At 40.4% G+C, this 16,546-nt stretch overlaps 3 protein-coding genes across 6 annotated transcripts; 1 reads left to right on the forward strand and 2 right to left on the reverse strand.

Annotated features, from left to right (window-relative positions):
• Window positions 1-11,503, reverse strand: LOC118428947 (DNA topoisomerase 3-alpha-like). 4 transcript variants are annotated; one of them, XM_035839251.1, is made up of 22 exons: window positions 11,448-11,503; window positions 10,682-10,771; window positions 9,476-10,378; window positions 8,924-9,128; window positions 8,636-8,746; window positions 8,281-8,355; window positions 8,062-8,112; window positions 7,794-7,872; window positions 7,333-7,446; window positions 6,997-7,095; window positions 6,756-6,814; window positions 6,562-6,625; window positions 6,205-6,292; window positions 5,626-5,725; window positions 5,170-5,243; window positions 4,783-4,877; window positions 4,154-4,460; window positions 3,892-3,974; window positions 3,060-3,354; window positions 2,410-2,543; window positions 1,714-1,866; window positions 1-1,242 (listed from the first exon to the last, which is right to left on the reverse strand). In XM_035839251.1, exons 1-22 carry the CDS (start codon window positions 11,486-11,488, stop codon window positions 1,205-1,207), a joined length of 3,258 nt encoding a protein of 1,085 aa, XP_035695144.1. In that variant the 5' UTR covers window positions 11,489-11,503; the 3' UTR covers window positions 1-1,204. The 4 variants fall into 4 exon arrangements, with proteins under 4 accessions (XP_035695144.1, XP_035695147.1, XP_035695143.1 ...); XM_035839254.1 differs by lacking the exon at window positions 11,448-11,503 and adding an exon at window positions 10,942-11,056; XM_035839250.1 differs by lacking the exon at window positions 11,448-11,503 and having other exon boundaries at window positions 10,682-10,921.
• On the forward strand, window positions 11,218-12,813 carry LOC118429000 (protein ccsmst1-like). The gene is made up of 2 exons (XM_035839335.1): window positions 11,218-11,409; window positions 11,898-12,813. The coding sequence occupies exons 1-2, from the start codon at window positions 11,336-11,338 to the stop codon at window positions 12,292-12,294; spliced, it is 471 nt and encodes a 156-aa protein (XP_035695228.1). The 5' UTR covers window positions 11,218-11,335; the 3' UTR covers window positions 12,295-12,813.
• Window positions 12,814-13,768: 955 nt separating this feature from the next.
• Window positions 13,769-16,367, reverse strand: LOC118429003 (histone H3.3A). Its single transcript, XM_035839340.1, has 3 exons — window positions 16,182-16,367; window positions 14,863-15,177; window positions 13,769-14,555 (listed from the first exon to the last, which is right to left on the reverse strand). Exons 2-3 carry the CDS (start codon window positions 15,142-15,144, stop codon window positions 14,427-14,429), a joined length of 411 nt encoding a protein of 136 aa, XP_035695233.1. The 5' UTR covers window positions 15,145-15,177; window positions 16,182-16,367; the 3' UTR covers window positions 13,769-14,426.
• Between the last annotated feature and the right edge of the window lie 179 nt (window positions 16,368-16,546).

Genomic DNA, 16,546 nt, shown 5'->3' on the forward strand with positions numbered 1-16,546 from the left:
TTCAGTGTCTTAACACGTGCAAATGTTACACATTTATTCTGTAGTCTTGAATATTGCAATTATTGTCAAACAGAACAAAAACTGAAACAGTTACATATCTCAAACGCTTTAAGTAGGGTAACCTTACTTTGTAATTTCAATAACATTTTAAATAACCATAAACAATATAAAATCATAGAGTATAGACGTTTGATCTCTTGTCTCCAGCCACTATCTTCAGGTTTCGCGGCAAGCCAGAATAATTGTAGTGCCATTATATAAAGTCTTTCCATACAGATTGCAGCAGGTGTCAAGTATAAGTGGGGAGATCAGCATGTCCTTCATACACATATATTTAACTCTACTCATTCACATGTCACTGACTGTAGCATTCATCATCATTAGGAAGCTGAACATTTCTACAAGAATAACTTCTGAACTTGAACAAGCAAAATGGTTATAATGTCTGTAAGTCAAAGCTCTGCTTTCCTATAAATACAATTAGGAACTCATCATTTTTCCTCCTCCTAAGGCAAATGAAGTATAATCAACAGCATGATAACACTGTTTCTAATATAGTTTTCCCATTGTCTACCTGTCAAAATGTAATGAAATATGAATGACAGGAAGTGGCCATTAACAATGCCTGTAGAAGCATATAGAAGAGAATGACAAAAGGTGTTGTTATGAAAGAGATGATGTATGACATAATGCCATGTCTGGCAGGCATGATTGACAAGATAACTCATCTCCAGTTATCTAAATCTGTGTGTTTAAATATTCAAGAGGGCCAATGGTGAAGCATTTTGTACACTTTTTTTCAGGAAATGGGATATTATATGAATAGAGGGCAATATGGCACCTTACACAATAGGCCAGGTAAGGACTATCCATATTAAACCGTAAAGGGGTAACTGCATGAAATGAAAAGAAATAAAAAATGTCAAAATGTTTCAGCTGCATCAAGTTTCTTATTAATGCTTTATCATCTCTCATTATAGGAAATACTGCAATTACTTTTTAAAAATTCCTACTATAATTTATATTACATTTCAGTGAGCTGTTTCATGTAGTTTTTCATACATGTTTATCTATCATGATGCTAATTCCACAAGTCCCTGACAAATACAGAAACTCCTGCTAACTGTAGTGGGCCTGACTAGGCCATGTCTCCAAACAGACAAGTGTTAATCCCACAGGCCTGTCCATGCAGCAGCTGACCACATCAGAACTCTTTGTTGCGACATCCACGTTTGGTGTGACCTGTAAGGAGAAAGCCTTGTTAGTATTTAGCAAGGTCAACAGGCAGCAGCTGCCTTTATCATTGTTGAGTAGAAGTTGAGGTACTGCCTGATAATATTAAAATTGTACATATTTTCCAATATGTGAAGACATTGTGTCCATTATCATTGTAGTAGCCAAATAGATGTGTCTAAAAATAAATGATTTTGTGGTGTGAGGGTGAATGTTTCAGATTTTCAGCAGTATTTCTTAGTACATGACAACAGTGAATTGAACATTTCAGCCGATCGCTCGTGGTTTTAGACTTTAGGTATGTATTCGTATGTAAGTCTGATCTGTACTTGGATGTTATTGTATCTGTTTATGTATTTGTATATACATGTATTGTATGTTTTTTATTGCATGAACCCTGGAAGATTAGCTCACTCTGAGCTAAAGGGTATCTCAATAAACTCAATGCACAAGCAATAGGGAGAGTACATGTATCCCCACCTATTTCCCCACAGGCACCACACTTCGGAGGCTTCCTCTTCCTGGAGTTTTCCTGATCCCAGTCTCCATCACTGCTGTTGCTACGGTTACCCCTGCCACGCCCTCGACCTCCCCGGCTGCCCCGTCCTCGACCCGTTGCTCCCTGAAAACCTCCTTAAATGATAAAGATACACATGTGCAAATCAACACAATGTAAGAATCATTTCTAAATATCCTGTAGCCAAAATACACAAATGCTGATACAGTACATTAACACAGACTCATCAATGGCATTGCTGATTAGATTTTTTCGCCTTTTTTCGACTTTATTCAGATCCACTTTTAGCTATTACAACATTATTTATATTATATTTTGTACCTAAAGAGAGTGGATTAAAAAGCTCTGCCTAGGTTATCTGAAGGACAAATACCAAGAATTCAGACAGGAAAACAATTCAACTAATACTTTTGATGCCAGATGGTGTAAGCAGTGTTACTCATTTGTACATAGGCTTTTCCAGTCTTCAAATTCCATTGTTTGGTCTGTTGTTAAGTCAGATACTTTCTACCTTAACACATACATGTACTTCTGGAGATGCATGTGGATATAGAGCGCGATATTTATATGTACTTATGTTCTTTGCATTATACAGTCTGTTTTTTCTTACTATGGACCAGTATGTGCCTATAATAAAGAATAAACTTAAACTACTGTACCTCTGAAGCCGTCTCCTGCCCCACTGTTATCAGGTGCATCTGCCCACTGGAAGAATCCACACTGCTCACCCCTGGGCTTCACACAGGTGTGGAACTGCCGGCCCTTGTTGTTGCCCTCCTTCTGCACCGTTCTCCTGCGGCGAGAGAAACGCAAAGTTTAGTAATGGGAGGAAGCCACAATAGTCAGTGAAGTCTTTACTGGCCTCAGACATTTTGGAAAAACTTACATAAGCACTTCATAATATTCAATCCAAAAAAACAAAAAACTAGAGATCTGATGTGATTTAACCTTCTTCCTGCTGTCTAACTCCATAATCAATACAATTTAGGGTGCCAAACAGCTACTTCAGCGTGCTAAAGGTTACCGTGTATTAAAATATAAATAACAGGTCTTAAATTCAAATTATATATGTACAATTGGTACTTTTGCCAGGAAATCCAACTCGTGTAGTTGGATGAATGGCACAAATTGTAGCAACTTTACAAACCATTTTTCTGTTAGTTGTGAGGTCTGTACTTCCGACTGTGGTGGTTGAGAATAAAAGGTTTAGCAAAGTATTGTCTTCCTTTGCAACAACTGAATAAGGTGAATCCTGAATTTTCAGATATGTCAACCCTAAACTCCTCACAATAGTGATAAGTTAACTCACGTCACACTAGGCTGCCCACAGTTACATTGTGGAACATCTCCATCAAAACCATCTCCTCCAAATCCATCTCCCGATGAGTGGCTCTGTCTGTCCCCAAATCCAGGCTGGTTGTTAAAGTTGCCATTGCCACCATCCCCTCTGGCATTGTAGGTACTTCTGTTGTTGTGATTGTTGCTGTTGTAACTGTTGTTGGAACCCACACTGAAGGCATCCCCTGCGGATGGTGCGTTGTCATCAGCCCAGAGGAAGAAGTCACAGGGGTTGTCCATACGGCTGCACTTGTAGAACTGTCGACCTTCGTAGGCAGAGCAACAGCATATTTAACAGCAAATGAGGTAGGAAACTAACAAGAGGTTACGCTAATGGTAAGATCGTAGGCAAGGTCCAGGCAATGGGTGAAAAATAGAAGTACTAGTGCTCAGGCCTTGGGAAAAATCCTTCATTATCCTTCATTTAATAGGACAAGCAGCATTTTTTACTTCAATAGGAAGCAGGCTGAATAAAAATTCTAACTGGACGCTATGTGACTCCACTGCCCACCAAAAAAAAGTCTAGAATGGGCAGGTTTTCTAGGGAGATGGGAAACACATTTTTTCCTGGTCCTCAGTCAGTGATATAAGCATGAATTTTGGCATGCTAAAGCCCAAGTTATATACTCAATATCAGGTCTGGAGCCATTATACTTCCAGGTAGCCATTACAAAAAGTATGTTTCTTAGCAACAGTTGCTGGAAAACAAATTTACATTATCAAAGAGCTGTATTCACAGATTACCATCAAAGACATTTATTAACAGACATGATGACGTGTATTTGGGACTGTTAAAGACGTACCACAGTTGTTTCCCTCCTTCCGGACTGTCAGTAGCCTGGCGTTCTGCCCACAGATACACACCACAGCATTGCCATCACCAGAACTGAAAAAAAAATGTCTTGAAGTTTATTTCCTTTGACATAAGATCGCAACAGAGGTCACATAAATATTTACCGTGTGCATATGGCAGATGACCTTTTAAAACATTCTATCAGTGTGGCAAAGGTGAAATTCTATATTAAGAAGTAGAAACACGTCATCACGTAAACAAGATTATTTTACCTTTGCACAGCTCCAAGGGGAGTGCGTCCTGAGTCTCCAACACCAAGAAAGCCCATATTGCTCTGGTTACCAGTGTGAAAGTCTCTGGTGTTGCCAGCACCTCTATTGTTCCTTCTATCGTTACTTCCCCCTCTGGCAACACCAGGAGCATTCCCCCTGGCAATACCACCGCCTCCTCTTGGGGGAAATGGACCACCATTGTTTCCACCCCCTCTAGGAGGTGATGGGCCATTCCCTCTGGTGTTGCCCCTCCCTCTTCCAGCATCTCCACGGCTCGGTTGGACAGGTCGGCCTCGACCACCACCACCTGTTTGATGGTAAAACAAAAAGGCTCAATTCAAGGCAACATGTACATAATCACTGTTGCTCTTCAAGTTGTTATGGTTTTGGTTTCGGTCATCATGGTAGCACTAGTTTCAGTTACAGTTTCTAACAAAATCAATAGCCTTAAACAGTAGAATGATCCAGGAAAAGTGGCCTGAAAAGACTTATAATACAGCTTTTAGACGACAGTGCATTTTCAAAGGACTTTTCATAAACGCATTTTTATACTTTTTACAATGAAAAAGGCTCAAAAGCATGCAAAATAGGCCATTTCCCTGCATTTCGAAACTTGATAGAAAACTTACCAGCACCACGGTGCTGCTGTTGCTGAGGCCGGAGGTAGTTCAGGTTGAACAGCTCACATACAGTCTCATCACAACCACCAATACAGCCTAAGTAACTGAAGGGGTGCAAAGTAACAATTTTATAAGAACTTACATTCTAATTCCAAATTGATGTTACAGACAGTTGTGCCAAGTGGAAGCAGCTATATTGAAACTCATGTAACCTGACAGACATACAAAAGAGGTCAAAGAGAAAACATCGTTTGGGAGAAAAGCTAAACTTACTTTTTATACTAAGGACCTTCAATGACAAGACAATACTAGCATAGACATGAATAGTCTGTCCAGTTACCAGTAGTGTTTACTTTGTTTACAACATGTTCACTGTTTGAGATATACTGTACTTACTCCAGAGGAATAATGGGTGGAACAGACCCCCTCTTGAACTTAAACTTGATCTTGTGAACTGGTCCAGGCTGACACTGCACAGAAGGAAAGGTGCAGGTTATTACTTTGGTCTGATGTCTTTATAACCAGGTTATAAGAAACATGGAGACAAAAGTACGTCCTGCTTAAAACAAGTTAAAGAAAGCTGTGTGAAAAATTAGGGTGAAGCTTGATGATAGAATTTTACATTTGGCTAAGGATTTACATACATGCAATCATATTTTATAATACAGTATACTGCATACATTGTTGTTACATATGCATATTGTTACGTGGTTCTTGTTATTATGCACCGACACTTTTTAGAAAATCTCTGGTGAAAAGTGAATTTGAAGCTCTCACTTTCATGATTTCCTCGTATACGATTGGTAGATAGGTATGAGTAAAGCTATCCTGAGTAAGCCCTGGTGTACGTACCCTTGTGCAAATGGCTTCATCACGTGTCGCCTCAAGAACGTTAGCAGGGAACCAGGCAACAGCTCGGCAGTCGGGGTAACCCATGCAACTCAACATCAGCCTGTGAGCAGGTCACAATGTGTTAGAGACAATCATATCCGTATTACTCCAAACAGCTTAGCTGTTATCATTGCATATCTATTATGAACAGTCAACCTTATTGCAATACTGACGGGGTCTGTACAACAAAGACACCTGCCAATTTGCTTGTAAACTGCAGAATCACACCAGGAATCAAATTTGTCGATGAAGGTTAGACATCCAGGTAATAGATACAACACATATCCAGTTGCTCGAGTAACTGCTTTATGGCAGGACTCAAATTAAAACTACCAGGCCAGTATCTTTACTGCTAAAAATACATCAACCTCTCCTGGCTTGTTTGTTTGTTTTATTAGGATCTCCATTAGCCTGGTTGTGACCATTTACATGTAGGAAGGGGGACTGGTTTATGGCATATCAATGGCTGGTGAGCAATTTGTTATGTGAGTAAACAAACAAAAATGAGTAAACAATAAAAAGCTCCACAGCAGTCCCTACCCGCCGTCCTTGCGTGTCTTGATGACCATGCTCTCTCCACACTGGGGACAGGGGCGGACAGGGGGGGACACCTGGACTGGGTTCATATCTGCAGAACAAAAACTATGTAAATAAGACTGAACCTGCACACCAACTGTATAGTACAGGAAATAAACTTAGAATTGAAGTTTCAAGCCAGTACAAAAGACTCTCTTTACACAACAAGAAAGCAATTCCCATTTCATACTTCCTGCTTAGCAACAATGGTTTACGCACGTATACTAAATGCATCTAAATGTCAGTTAAAAAGTTATCGCAAAAATAAGATGTTCTCCATCAAAGCCATTTACTTAAGAAATAACATAAACATTGCCCTACCTTGTTCTGCAAAGGGTTGTGCTTCTCCAAAGTAGGTTCCAAGAGCCTCATCTAATTTCAGGGCCTGTAATTTTGGGGTAAAAATAAATACATGTAATATATTCTTATTTACGGTTTGCTGCCTTCAAAATACATCAACGTTAAGAATACATAACTTTTTAAAGATACATTTAGCATGTAATGTATTTCCTCACCTGTGCACAAGCCTCAATGAACACCTGCTTGTACTTTTGTACCTGCTCTGCTAGCACAACTGGGAAGGAAACACAAAAATAAAGAAATTATGAGAGAGGGTCACACAAATGTCTGAAGAACCAACAAGGCTAAACCTGTACCAAATGCTTTAACCAGAATACAGCTATGACACAGAAGTGGAATAAAATATATCAAGACAACAGCATTTGTGTCTAAGATATACTTTCTCCTTGGCCTCACCTTTAGGGTCTTTCCTTCCTTCACAGATGAGCTTCAAGTCAGCCTCTAGCTCTGCCCTCAGATGGGGTTTAGACATCTCATAACCCATGGCATCATAGCCTGGTGAAATACATAAGTTTACTGAGCAACACACTCCGGCAGTCCATTTTATTCTGCTAAAACTACTAGTACATCAAATAACCTGACTCATTGAGATTACACAATGAAGCTATACATAATCACATGTAAAGCTGCTTGGACAATACACATAAAACAGTACTATATGCAGAATTGAATAGGTATAAAACAATGTTTAACAATACATCATTGCTACAATGGAATTAGCGACATTAGTACCTTCCACGAGCCCCATGCCAAGTTCCCCGGGCACAAATCTGCCATCCTGTTGGACACCCACATACATCCTGGACTTGATCGTCTCTATGTGTTCAGCATGGGTGGCATCTGTGCCTGAAATACAAGAAGACAAAGAGCACTGTCAGCATGCAGGTGTGTACTAGTACTATAAATTCATTCACTTTGAAGGCGGTTTCATTTCATGATAGGAGGGGGAAAGGAGATTTGTGTTTTTGAATTTGTGATTGTAATTATTCTGAAGTACAGGGGAGACATATTTCATGTGTCATGAATTCACAGTAGACCTCAGAAACAAAACCAGTGTAAAAGTTAGAATGCAAGAAAAGCAGAAAAGGAAATACTAACAGAGGATGATTTTCTAAGTACAATGTATAAACTATCCACTAGTACAGCAAGTGGACTCTCTCCGTGGTTGAGAGAATAAGGCCAGGGTTGCTTACCGATCCCATGTTTATCCATCAAGGCAATCAGATCAGCCTCAGTCAGCAAGGGAGGGGGGCTGGTCTGTCCCTGGAGCATCTGTGGAGGTGTGGGATGGAAATACATGTATGTCAATCTTGAATAAAACATAAGATTTTTACAACTACTTTACATCAAAACTCCACCCAGCTGCTCATACTGAGAGAAAAGAAAACAAGATTTTTACAGAAACTTGACACTTTGGAACAAAACTTCACCCAAGCTGCTCATATCAAGAGTACATCTCACCTCAATTGCTGAAGGCTGGAAGGTTTCTCCCTGGTTAAACACTGGGATTACCTGTGCAACAGAAACATAAATCATCATTTGTACTTGTGATAGTAAAAGACAAATTGAATGTAAAAAAGATTCCCTGTGCTTACAGAATATGACTATTTGAAGGAACACTGTGCACTGAGCCTTAACAGATAGTGAAAATATGTTAGAAAATGTTTAAAATCTATTCACCTTTGCATTCCACTTGTCATAGGGATAAACATCAAGGTAGTTTCTGGCAATGATCATCAGGCCTTGTGCAGTGAACTATGAAAGAACAAGGACAGAGGCTTAAATGGACATAGAATGCACAAACCTACTATCAACCAATAACTGTGCGCCATGAGTGAATAAAGTTGAACTAATACCATTGACCATATTCCATTCAGGAACAATATCATAAGTATACAATGCATAAGTTATCTAAGCAACTTGATAGATCTTATAAAACCTATCCAGTTACTTGATCAATTTGTGTATTGTATATAATTACCTGGGTGTCTACCATTTATCAACATAAAATACTGGAAGTGCATTGTGAACCGACCTTCTCTCCATTGATGTCTATCTCTACTGTTGTCTCTTGTCCCTGTGCATCTTGAGACAGACAGGCCAGAAAGTGCCGAACTATGAACTCGTACAGTCTCTTCTCGTTACCCTGAAAGGGAATGGATGATCATTGTCCTTAAACTGGAAGATAACTTCTTCAAACAGAAAATTCATTCATATTGCAGACCATTTTTTCAAGAAACAAACTATGATTTACATTAGTTTTGTTTTTGTAATTAACAGATACCCACATCTTCACAACTGATGAACAATCATTGAGATATACCTGTAGATTATCAGTATATTTTGTCGGATGAATGGGAGGATGGGCATTATCAGTCTTGTTTCCATTGCGTGGGTTGGGTCCCCTCTGCAGCACCCCTGCAGCAAACCCTCCCCAGTCTGGGTCCACTGTCTGCAGCTGCACCAGACCCTGCAGGTCTGTGTCCTTGGAGAACTTGTTGGTCTCAGTACGGGGGTAGCTGATGAAACTGTGGGAAAGACACTTATGTCCAGTTATTTTTGTATGGTTAGTGCACATTACATGTAATATTACATATGATAAATAACATATACAAGGTGTTGAAGGGGGCCATATGAACTGTTGAATAGCCAGTGAGTAGTGTTGGAAAATATTTTCTATGTATCAACACTGTTACATGTATTTGAAAACCATTGTTCCAACCTGGACTAGACGCTTGATAACTGAACAGCCTATTTGGTTTTCGCATTTGAATAAAAGTTCAAACAGTCAAAATTAGCAGCCATGTTTCTGTTGCCTCCCATCTAAACATTCATATGCAGGATTGCAAATCTTGATAAGAGAAAGAAAACCAACCCCTGGTTGTACAACTTCTCTGCTATCTTCATGGTTTCCTTGGCGTTGATTCTCAGCTTCCGAGATGCCAACTTCTCAAGTTCCACAGTCTCTAAAGGCTGTGGTCTCCACTTGCTCTTCGGACGACTGTTAACACTGATCACTCGGGCAATCGGGTTTTCCATCACAATCTGGTACAGAACAAGACATGCCGTATGGTTGAACAGACGGTTACGCTTCCAGTTGAAGTCCACCCTGCCGTCCTCTGTCTCGTGGGAGACCTTCAATTTGTGGAACATTTCTGGGATGAAGTTCTGTATTGCCTTGTACCGCTCCACAACAAAACCTAGCGTGGGGAACTGACAGCTGCCATAGCTAATGACCTGATCACTGAGGACATTGGGAAAGATCTTCTGCAGCCTGAGCGTCTGGAATCGTGTGAAGGCGGCACCGATTCTAAGGTCCAGCTCCGATCGCACGTTCACAGCATCCGATGACCGATAGTCTGGTTGTACAAGGTTGCAACAGGCGGATATTATTGACTGAGGTGTGAAGTCAGAAAAGCGAGCACGGTAGATTCTGATGTTCGGTTTGACTGCCTTACAAACATCGATCACCTCAGTCCCGATGTTCTCTCCCTCCCGATCACAGTCCGTCCATATCACCAGCACCTGACACTGCCTAGCCTCTCGTTCCAGCGTCCGCTTGATGTCCTTAAACTGATCAGGGCAGTGTTTCTCCACACCTGCATCAAACAAGGCCACAGGCTGACAGCTGTGCCATTTTTGGTAGCTGCCCTTGAAGTCCAGTTCTAGGAGGTGACCTGACACGGAGGTCATGGACATGGAGCTCTGCTTGTTCAGAATGTTGAACTCAAACTCGTAGATCTTGTTGAACTTGGAGAAGCCTTCTCGTCTGCGGTACCTGTAACAGTGATTAAAAAAAGACATTCCCACCATGAATAAAAATTGACTAATAACAAGATCAATACAGTTCAAATACAGTAATATTGGCATACTCGCAGGACGATCCTGTCAATAACAGCAATTCCGCATTGCTAACTAGTTGATCATGCTAATCGCTACTTCTTTAAAAGTTAACCCACAATGCCAGAAGTTTAAAAGAGTTTTATTTATTATTTAATATTAACGCTATGTTATACATATATAAAGTCGTTAAATGCAGGGATTCAGGGGATAAATAGCAAACTTAAAACAAGAGCCTTACCTGCCATTAGACAGTACGTCTGCTATCGCCTTCGCTGCGTCGTTTTTCTCGGCGACATTCAGAACTTTCTGTGTCCGTCCGGCCATAGTTCTGTGGAAGGATTTTGTTGTTGTTCTCAGAAATAATTTGATCACATTGATTCTCTTGATCACCAACACACTGCTAAACATAACAACCCTGGAACCTATCCCCCTCCTCCGAATAACTGCACAAATCCCCAACAGATGTACGCGTGTTTTAAAAGCCAAAGGTACCGATACCCGGTCAAAATCGCTTAATCAAACGATATATGACGGGAATGTCAAAATACTGGCGCGAAAAAAAAGTTTCAACTTGGCCGCCATTTTCTCTTACTGCACTGCGCAAGCGCCTGACACGTTTTGCGGTAAACATAAATTTTACGGCCCTTTAAAATTTAGTATTTTTCAGATTATTCAGGAAAATTTTAGACTTTTTAGTTCAAGCACATTTCTAAACCTCGACTTATATGAAGAATTTGTATAAACGAAACTTCTTTTCGGGGAAATGTGCATCTCATCGAGGATATTTACGACAAACGCAAATTGGGCTGTTGCATAAGATAAACTGACGACATTTTCCGTAGCTTTGCAGAAACGTTAAATTTAATATTATATCACTCCTTAGTAGGCAGCTATGGCTGGAAGGTTACTGACTTCACAACTATATATCATCACAGAGAACAGTGGTATTAATACATTACTTCGGAGGTAAGTTACTAGTATTTGAAACAGTATTTTGTTCATACCCTCCCATGCGATGTCCTTCCGGGGATTCTGTCCTTGCCATGCGGTGATGTAACTTAAGTTATAACGTTACATGTAGGTATATATCATCACCATTGGCTATTTCTAAAGCAGTCACGCTCATAAAGTGTTACTTTGATATGACAGAATCTCACTTTTGACACTATTGTCAGGATCATTATGTTAATTACGATTATTGACAGGATTATTTTATTGATTTTCTCACAATTTAACCATTAACAATATTGATGCTGTTATCTAAGTGTCAAAAGATCATGGCCCAATATTTTTTCTATATTGCTATCAGGTAAATTCAGGTCTCCAATTTATACCAATTCATGGACATCTAGTAAGTTTGAAATGATTCCAAGAAGTTAACATTTAAGGAGTATAGATTACAATTTGAAAATCAATTCTTCATCTGAAATAATGAACATTCTTTCTTTTTTCAGGCTCCTGCGCACGAAGCTGCTACCACAGTACCAGACCCTCTCCACTGCTGCAGCAAGACATGCCAGGAAAACAGAGGACCCCCCAGGGGAGGAGGATACAGGACCCCTGAAGTTCACCACCAGTAAGGGTGCTCAGTGGAAGGTGGCGCAAACTATGAACCTGAACAAAAACCGTCCAATCAGAAAAATCATCCCTTTTTCCCTTACCTTCACAGCTATCCTGCTGTACTTCTGTGTATTCCGCAAGGAGTCGTGGTTGGATGAGGAACTGGACAAAAACTTGTATGCCAGGATGCCAGGGTTATTACCGCCAACAGATGAAAATGAGGGTACTGACAGTGTTGCTGTTTCAGGACAAGATGTTGCTACAACTACTAATGTTACACCTTCTACATAGCGAATTTTGTATATCTAAATTACTGATGTACCTATAGGCTGAAAATGTTGTTGTTTTGTGAATTTTTGCTTTAAGTTATATTTGACTCATAAAATATAGAGGTGTAAATAATTAATAGGCAACATTAATTAATGTGCTGAATGAAAAAAGTGAATAGATCTAGTAGAGGGCAGGGGAGAAACATTGAATACTGTAAATGTAGAAACTTTCGCAGTGGTTTAATGTTCCGCAGTGGCGGCTTCACTGTGAACTTAACACCACCGCGAACATGTTTCCATTGCAGTAAGAGACAGTGCATGATTTTACCACGAACCATCGTGAAAAGTCCTTTTCCCTGCTACTGTGAAATTATATACCACGAACTTAAAAACATTTACAGTATGTGACTCGGATAACGTCCTTGCTCAGACTGTATTAAACTTTATAATAGTCCATGTACAAGTGCGTAAACCTGGTCCTCAGGCTGTTGTCATCATTTTTGTATTGAGAACCAAGAAATTAAATAGATGTGTCCCTTTCTCACTCTCGGGTAATTTGTTCGTGAGTGGAGCGATCTGAAGCAGTACTCCTATTACATACAAGGGGGAGCTTTAGTAATAACCTTTTTTTTTTTGTCAATTGTTGTCTACATATACAGCTCAACTTCACTAGTGTTGACATTGATATACTAGGCAGTGCAAATAGATGAAAGCTGGTTTTTGCTTTACACTATCCTTTAAAAAAAAGGTGTCAACTTCGCTTTTGTGAGGGTTCAAAAAAAGGATCATTTGCCTTTTGCATGCCTGATCTGTAGCTATGTTCATGTTACAAATGACAATGAATATTACTCATGGGCAAATCATGAAATTCCTTTCAGTTGATTTGTAAGGACTGTCATAATAACAGCTGATAATTGAAGTAAGCCAGTAAAGGCAGTGTTGTGACAGTTGTTGGAAAGTGATAAGGCAAGACAAAGAGCCAGGTGGACATTTGGTACCAGCCTGAGAAGTAATGAAGGGATGTTGGATGTATGTAACTTAAAGTTGATAAACATTGTTTGAAGACTCAGCGGCCCTAACTATAAGCTCATCGGTGTCTTACCTGCCTTATTAAAATTTCTTACCTATAAAGGGCAGGTATCATACTGGTATTTAGATTAAATGCTAACACTGGCAAAACACATGAGCTCTATTTTGTTCAACCAACTACTTTACCTCAATAGCTACACTCGTGTACTTAATTGCCAAACAAATCCCTTTTGTAGGAACAGAATCCGGGTCAAATTCACGTTTTCTACGCATAACTATGTGCTGGAGTAGAATTGGCATTTACATTTTCAGCAGGTGTTTTGTTTCTCTGTACTGTTTCTAGGGGAATTTCCAGATAGCTGTGACAGTTTAAATTATCCAACAAGAAAAGAATAGCAATCTTCAAAAGGCATGAAGATTTATCAACAGACCTATGCTTAAAACAGTGAACACTCAACGGCCAGATATAGTGTGGAAGGTGAATGTTTATTACAGACATCTACATAGATGCGACAGACAACACAGAAGTGACAAGAAGGTACCAGTACCTCAGCACTTAGTGGGAGGCTGATCAATGTAGTAAAACCTGATTTTGTTGTAGTCTCAAAGCTGCCAGTGTCACACAGGAAATTGTAGAAATCTATCTTGTATCCCTTGACTTCAAGTCTTTTTTGAACAGTCAGTTTTACAGTTTACAGAGATCTAATAGTGCATACTAAGTACAATATACAGTTTGACAAGACATCAGAATACATGTTATCTTTTTGTATACCAAAGAAACCATGGATGAACTTAATAGTAACATCCGATAGACCCATGATTTCTTAGGTAGTAAATACACATACATAACACTTATATCATTCGGAATCAGCTCATTCTGAGACAGAAGCATTTGGCAGGTGTCAGGATGGGCTCATTTCAAAGCAGTCCTCTAAATACATACACATAATAAAAAAGTTTGCACCTCAATCACGATTCAAAGTTCAAAATGCTTCATGATCACCATGGTATAAAAATTGTGGATCTGGGTCTAAAACTACAGTTTGTAAAGAGTTCCTGTCTCTGCTCGATGATCTACATGACACACTAACACTGATATCTACAGATGATGGGGATGGGATGTTTCTATGCCCGCTCGCCACGGATACGTCGTGCCAGCTGGATGTCCTTGGGCATGATGGTCACACGTTTGGCGTGGATGGCGCACAGGTTGGTGTCCTCAAACAGACCTACCAAGTATGCTTCACTGGCCTCCTACAGGGATAGAGAAAAGATATCGGTTAACATTTGAACATGTTGGTCAAGGATAACAAATCAGAAAGCAATCAGCCAATTGGCATTTCCAACTTTGTTTTTACAAAGAAACTGTGAGTTAGACGAGCTACATGCCCAGACATGTTTACTTTTCATGCTATGCCATGCTGGGTCATGACCCACAGAGTGACCTTTGTATGTCTGCTCACAAAAACAAGCAAACATTTCACTAATAACTAACTTCCAAGCCAAAGAAACGTGCACAACGGCATGATTGCGGCTTATACAACGCAATAGACAGACATACCTGTAACGCGCCGATGGCTGCACTCTGAAACCGAAGATCTGTCTTGAAGTCCTGGGCGATTTCACGAACCAGACGCTGGAAGGGCAGCTTGCGGATCAGCAGTTCCGTGGACTTCTGGTAACGACGGATCTCACGAAGGGCGACGGTACCGGGCCTGTAACGATGGGGCTTCTTCACGCCTCCTGTGGACGGTGCACTCTTACGAGCGGCCTTGGTGGCCAGCTGCTTCCTTGGAGCCTTTCCTCCAGTGGACTTACGGGCGGTCTGCTTCGTACGTGCCATTTCCGAGCTTTGGTGAACCGGTTAGCGACGAACCTAGAATACAAATGCACAAAATTTTGTAAGCCTTTATATAACACGCCCAAGACAACATAAGCTCACAAAAAGGTGTGAAGCAGACAACTTTACATTCGCGAAAGAAAGGGACACAGCTGAATGGAATGGCGCCCGACACCCGAACATTTCCCCAAATGATTTACATAACAAGAGGTTTAATTAACCAGGACGCGCCAAGACGCTACGCGCCAAAACGAACGTCTTCTATTTAAACATTATCCACTAGACAAGTGTATACAAGTTCAACAGCATGAACGACGGCACTGAGATACAAAAACAATGAGCGTGGAAACCTTTCCGCCTGAGGTCAAACTAGCGAGCCTTTCAGCTTGTCGCGACAAGTGTAATCAATGCCATATGCAAATTCGGCAACACTAAACAACCGGAATTTCGCAATTATACCCACCACGTTTCCAGAAAGTACAAAATATCAGTGATACTTCTGATTCAAACTGCTGTTAGTTGTCTTGGAACCATGTTTCACAATAATTTGTATACACAAACAGGGCACTACGAATAGTCAGGTCGACGAAAATCAGACATAAATGGGCACTGCGAAGACGTAACAAACGAACCCGCCAGGAAAACCAGGTTTATATCTTGAAGACAAAAGCCATTTCCTTCGTTACGTCGGTTTTGGGCTTCATACTACTACACACGTGCTCATATTACGCTGCAATGAAAACTTACTACCAATTCAACATTTCTCTTGTTATTTCAATTTTACAGTCTACTCTAGATAAAACCGAATACACAAATGAGGGCCTGGAATGGGGAAAAGCTTGGTTCGCTCCGTTTACGTTCAACCGTTTTTGTATGGCGGGTGAATGGTGATACAAGCTAAACCTTGATGTTTCCCAGCCTCCTGTAAGCATATTTCGTCCCCATAACAAGTCAAAGACGTCTCAAAATAACCCTGAGAGTGTACGGAACACTTAAATATAACATTCAGAAATATAAATAAAGCAAAACGTGCATCTCACCTGAAAAACTGAAAGATAACACAGAGATTGAAGTCAAATTCTCCGGCCAGACAGGAATAATGTGACAATGTCCTGACAGTTTTTATACCACCCGTGACGTTTCGTCATGTGACTAAATTACAACTCCTCGTTGGAAGCCAACATTCTGCCATTTGATTGGTCAGCTTGCAGGCATACGTGACTACTGATTGGTTGAATTATATCATCGACGATTGGCTAGAAGGGAGCAACTTCTGAGCGCCTATTGGTTCAATTATCTCGAATGTGATTGGATGATCAGGGATACCTCAGGATCCGTTTTTCTGCACGAAGCTCGGGCCTTTCGTGTGCGTTGAGAACGGACGTCGGCGGAAACAGGGAACACA

The sequence above is a fragment of the Branchiostoma floridae genome, chromosome 13 (assembly GCF_000003815.2).
Source record: "Branchiostoma floridae strain S238N-H82 chromosome 13, Bfl_VNyyK, whole genome shotgun sequence".
NCBI lineage: Eukaryota > Metazoa > Chordata > Leptocardii > Amphioxiformes > Branchiostomatidae > Branchiostoma > Branchiostoma floridae.

Bases quoted from the DNA above. Each gene is read 5' to 3' on its own strand.
- LOC118429000 (XM_035839335.1), top strand. From the start codon at position 11,336: ATGGCTGGAAGGTTACTGACTTCACAACTATATATCATCACAGAGAAC. The intron at 11,410-11,897 runs GTAAGTTACTAG...TTCTTTTTTCAG, and splicing joins ATTAATACATTACTTCGGAG to GCTCCTGCGCACGAAGCTGC.
- LOC118429003 (XM_035839340.1), bottom strand. From the start codon at position 15,144: ATGGCACGTACGAAGCAGACCGCCCGTAAGTCCACTGGAGGAAAGGCT. The intron at 14,556-14,862 runs GTATGTCTGTCT...CTATCCCTGTAG, and splicing joins CAGCCATCGGCGCGTTACAG to GAGGCCAGTGAAGCATACTT.
- LOC118428947 (XM_035839250.1), bottom strand. From the start codon at position 10,851: ATGTTTAGCAGTGTGTTGGTGATCAAGAGAATCAATGTGATCAAATTA. The intron at 5,244-5,625 runs GTACGTACACCA...CCTTCTGTGCAG, and splicing joins ATGAAGCCATTTGCACAAGG to TGTCAGCCTGGACCAGTTCA. The intron at 1,243-1,713 runs GTGGGGATACAT...TTCTCCTTACAG, and splicing joins TGGTGCCTGTGGGGAAATAG to GTCACACCAAACGTGGATGT.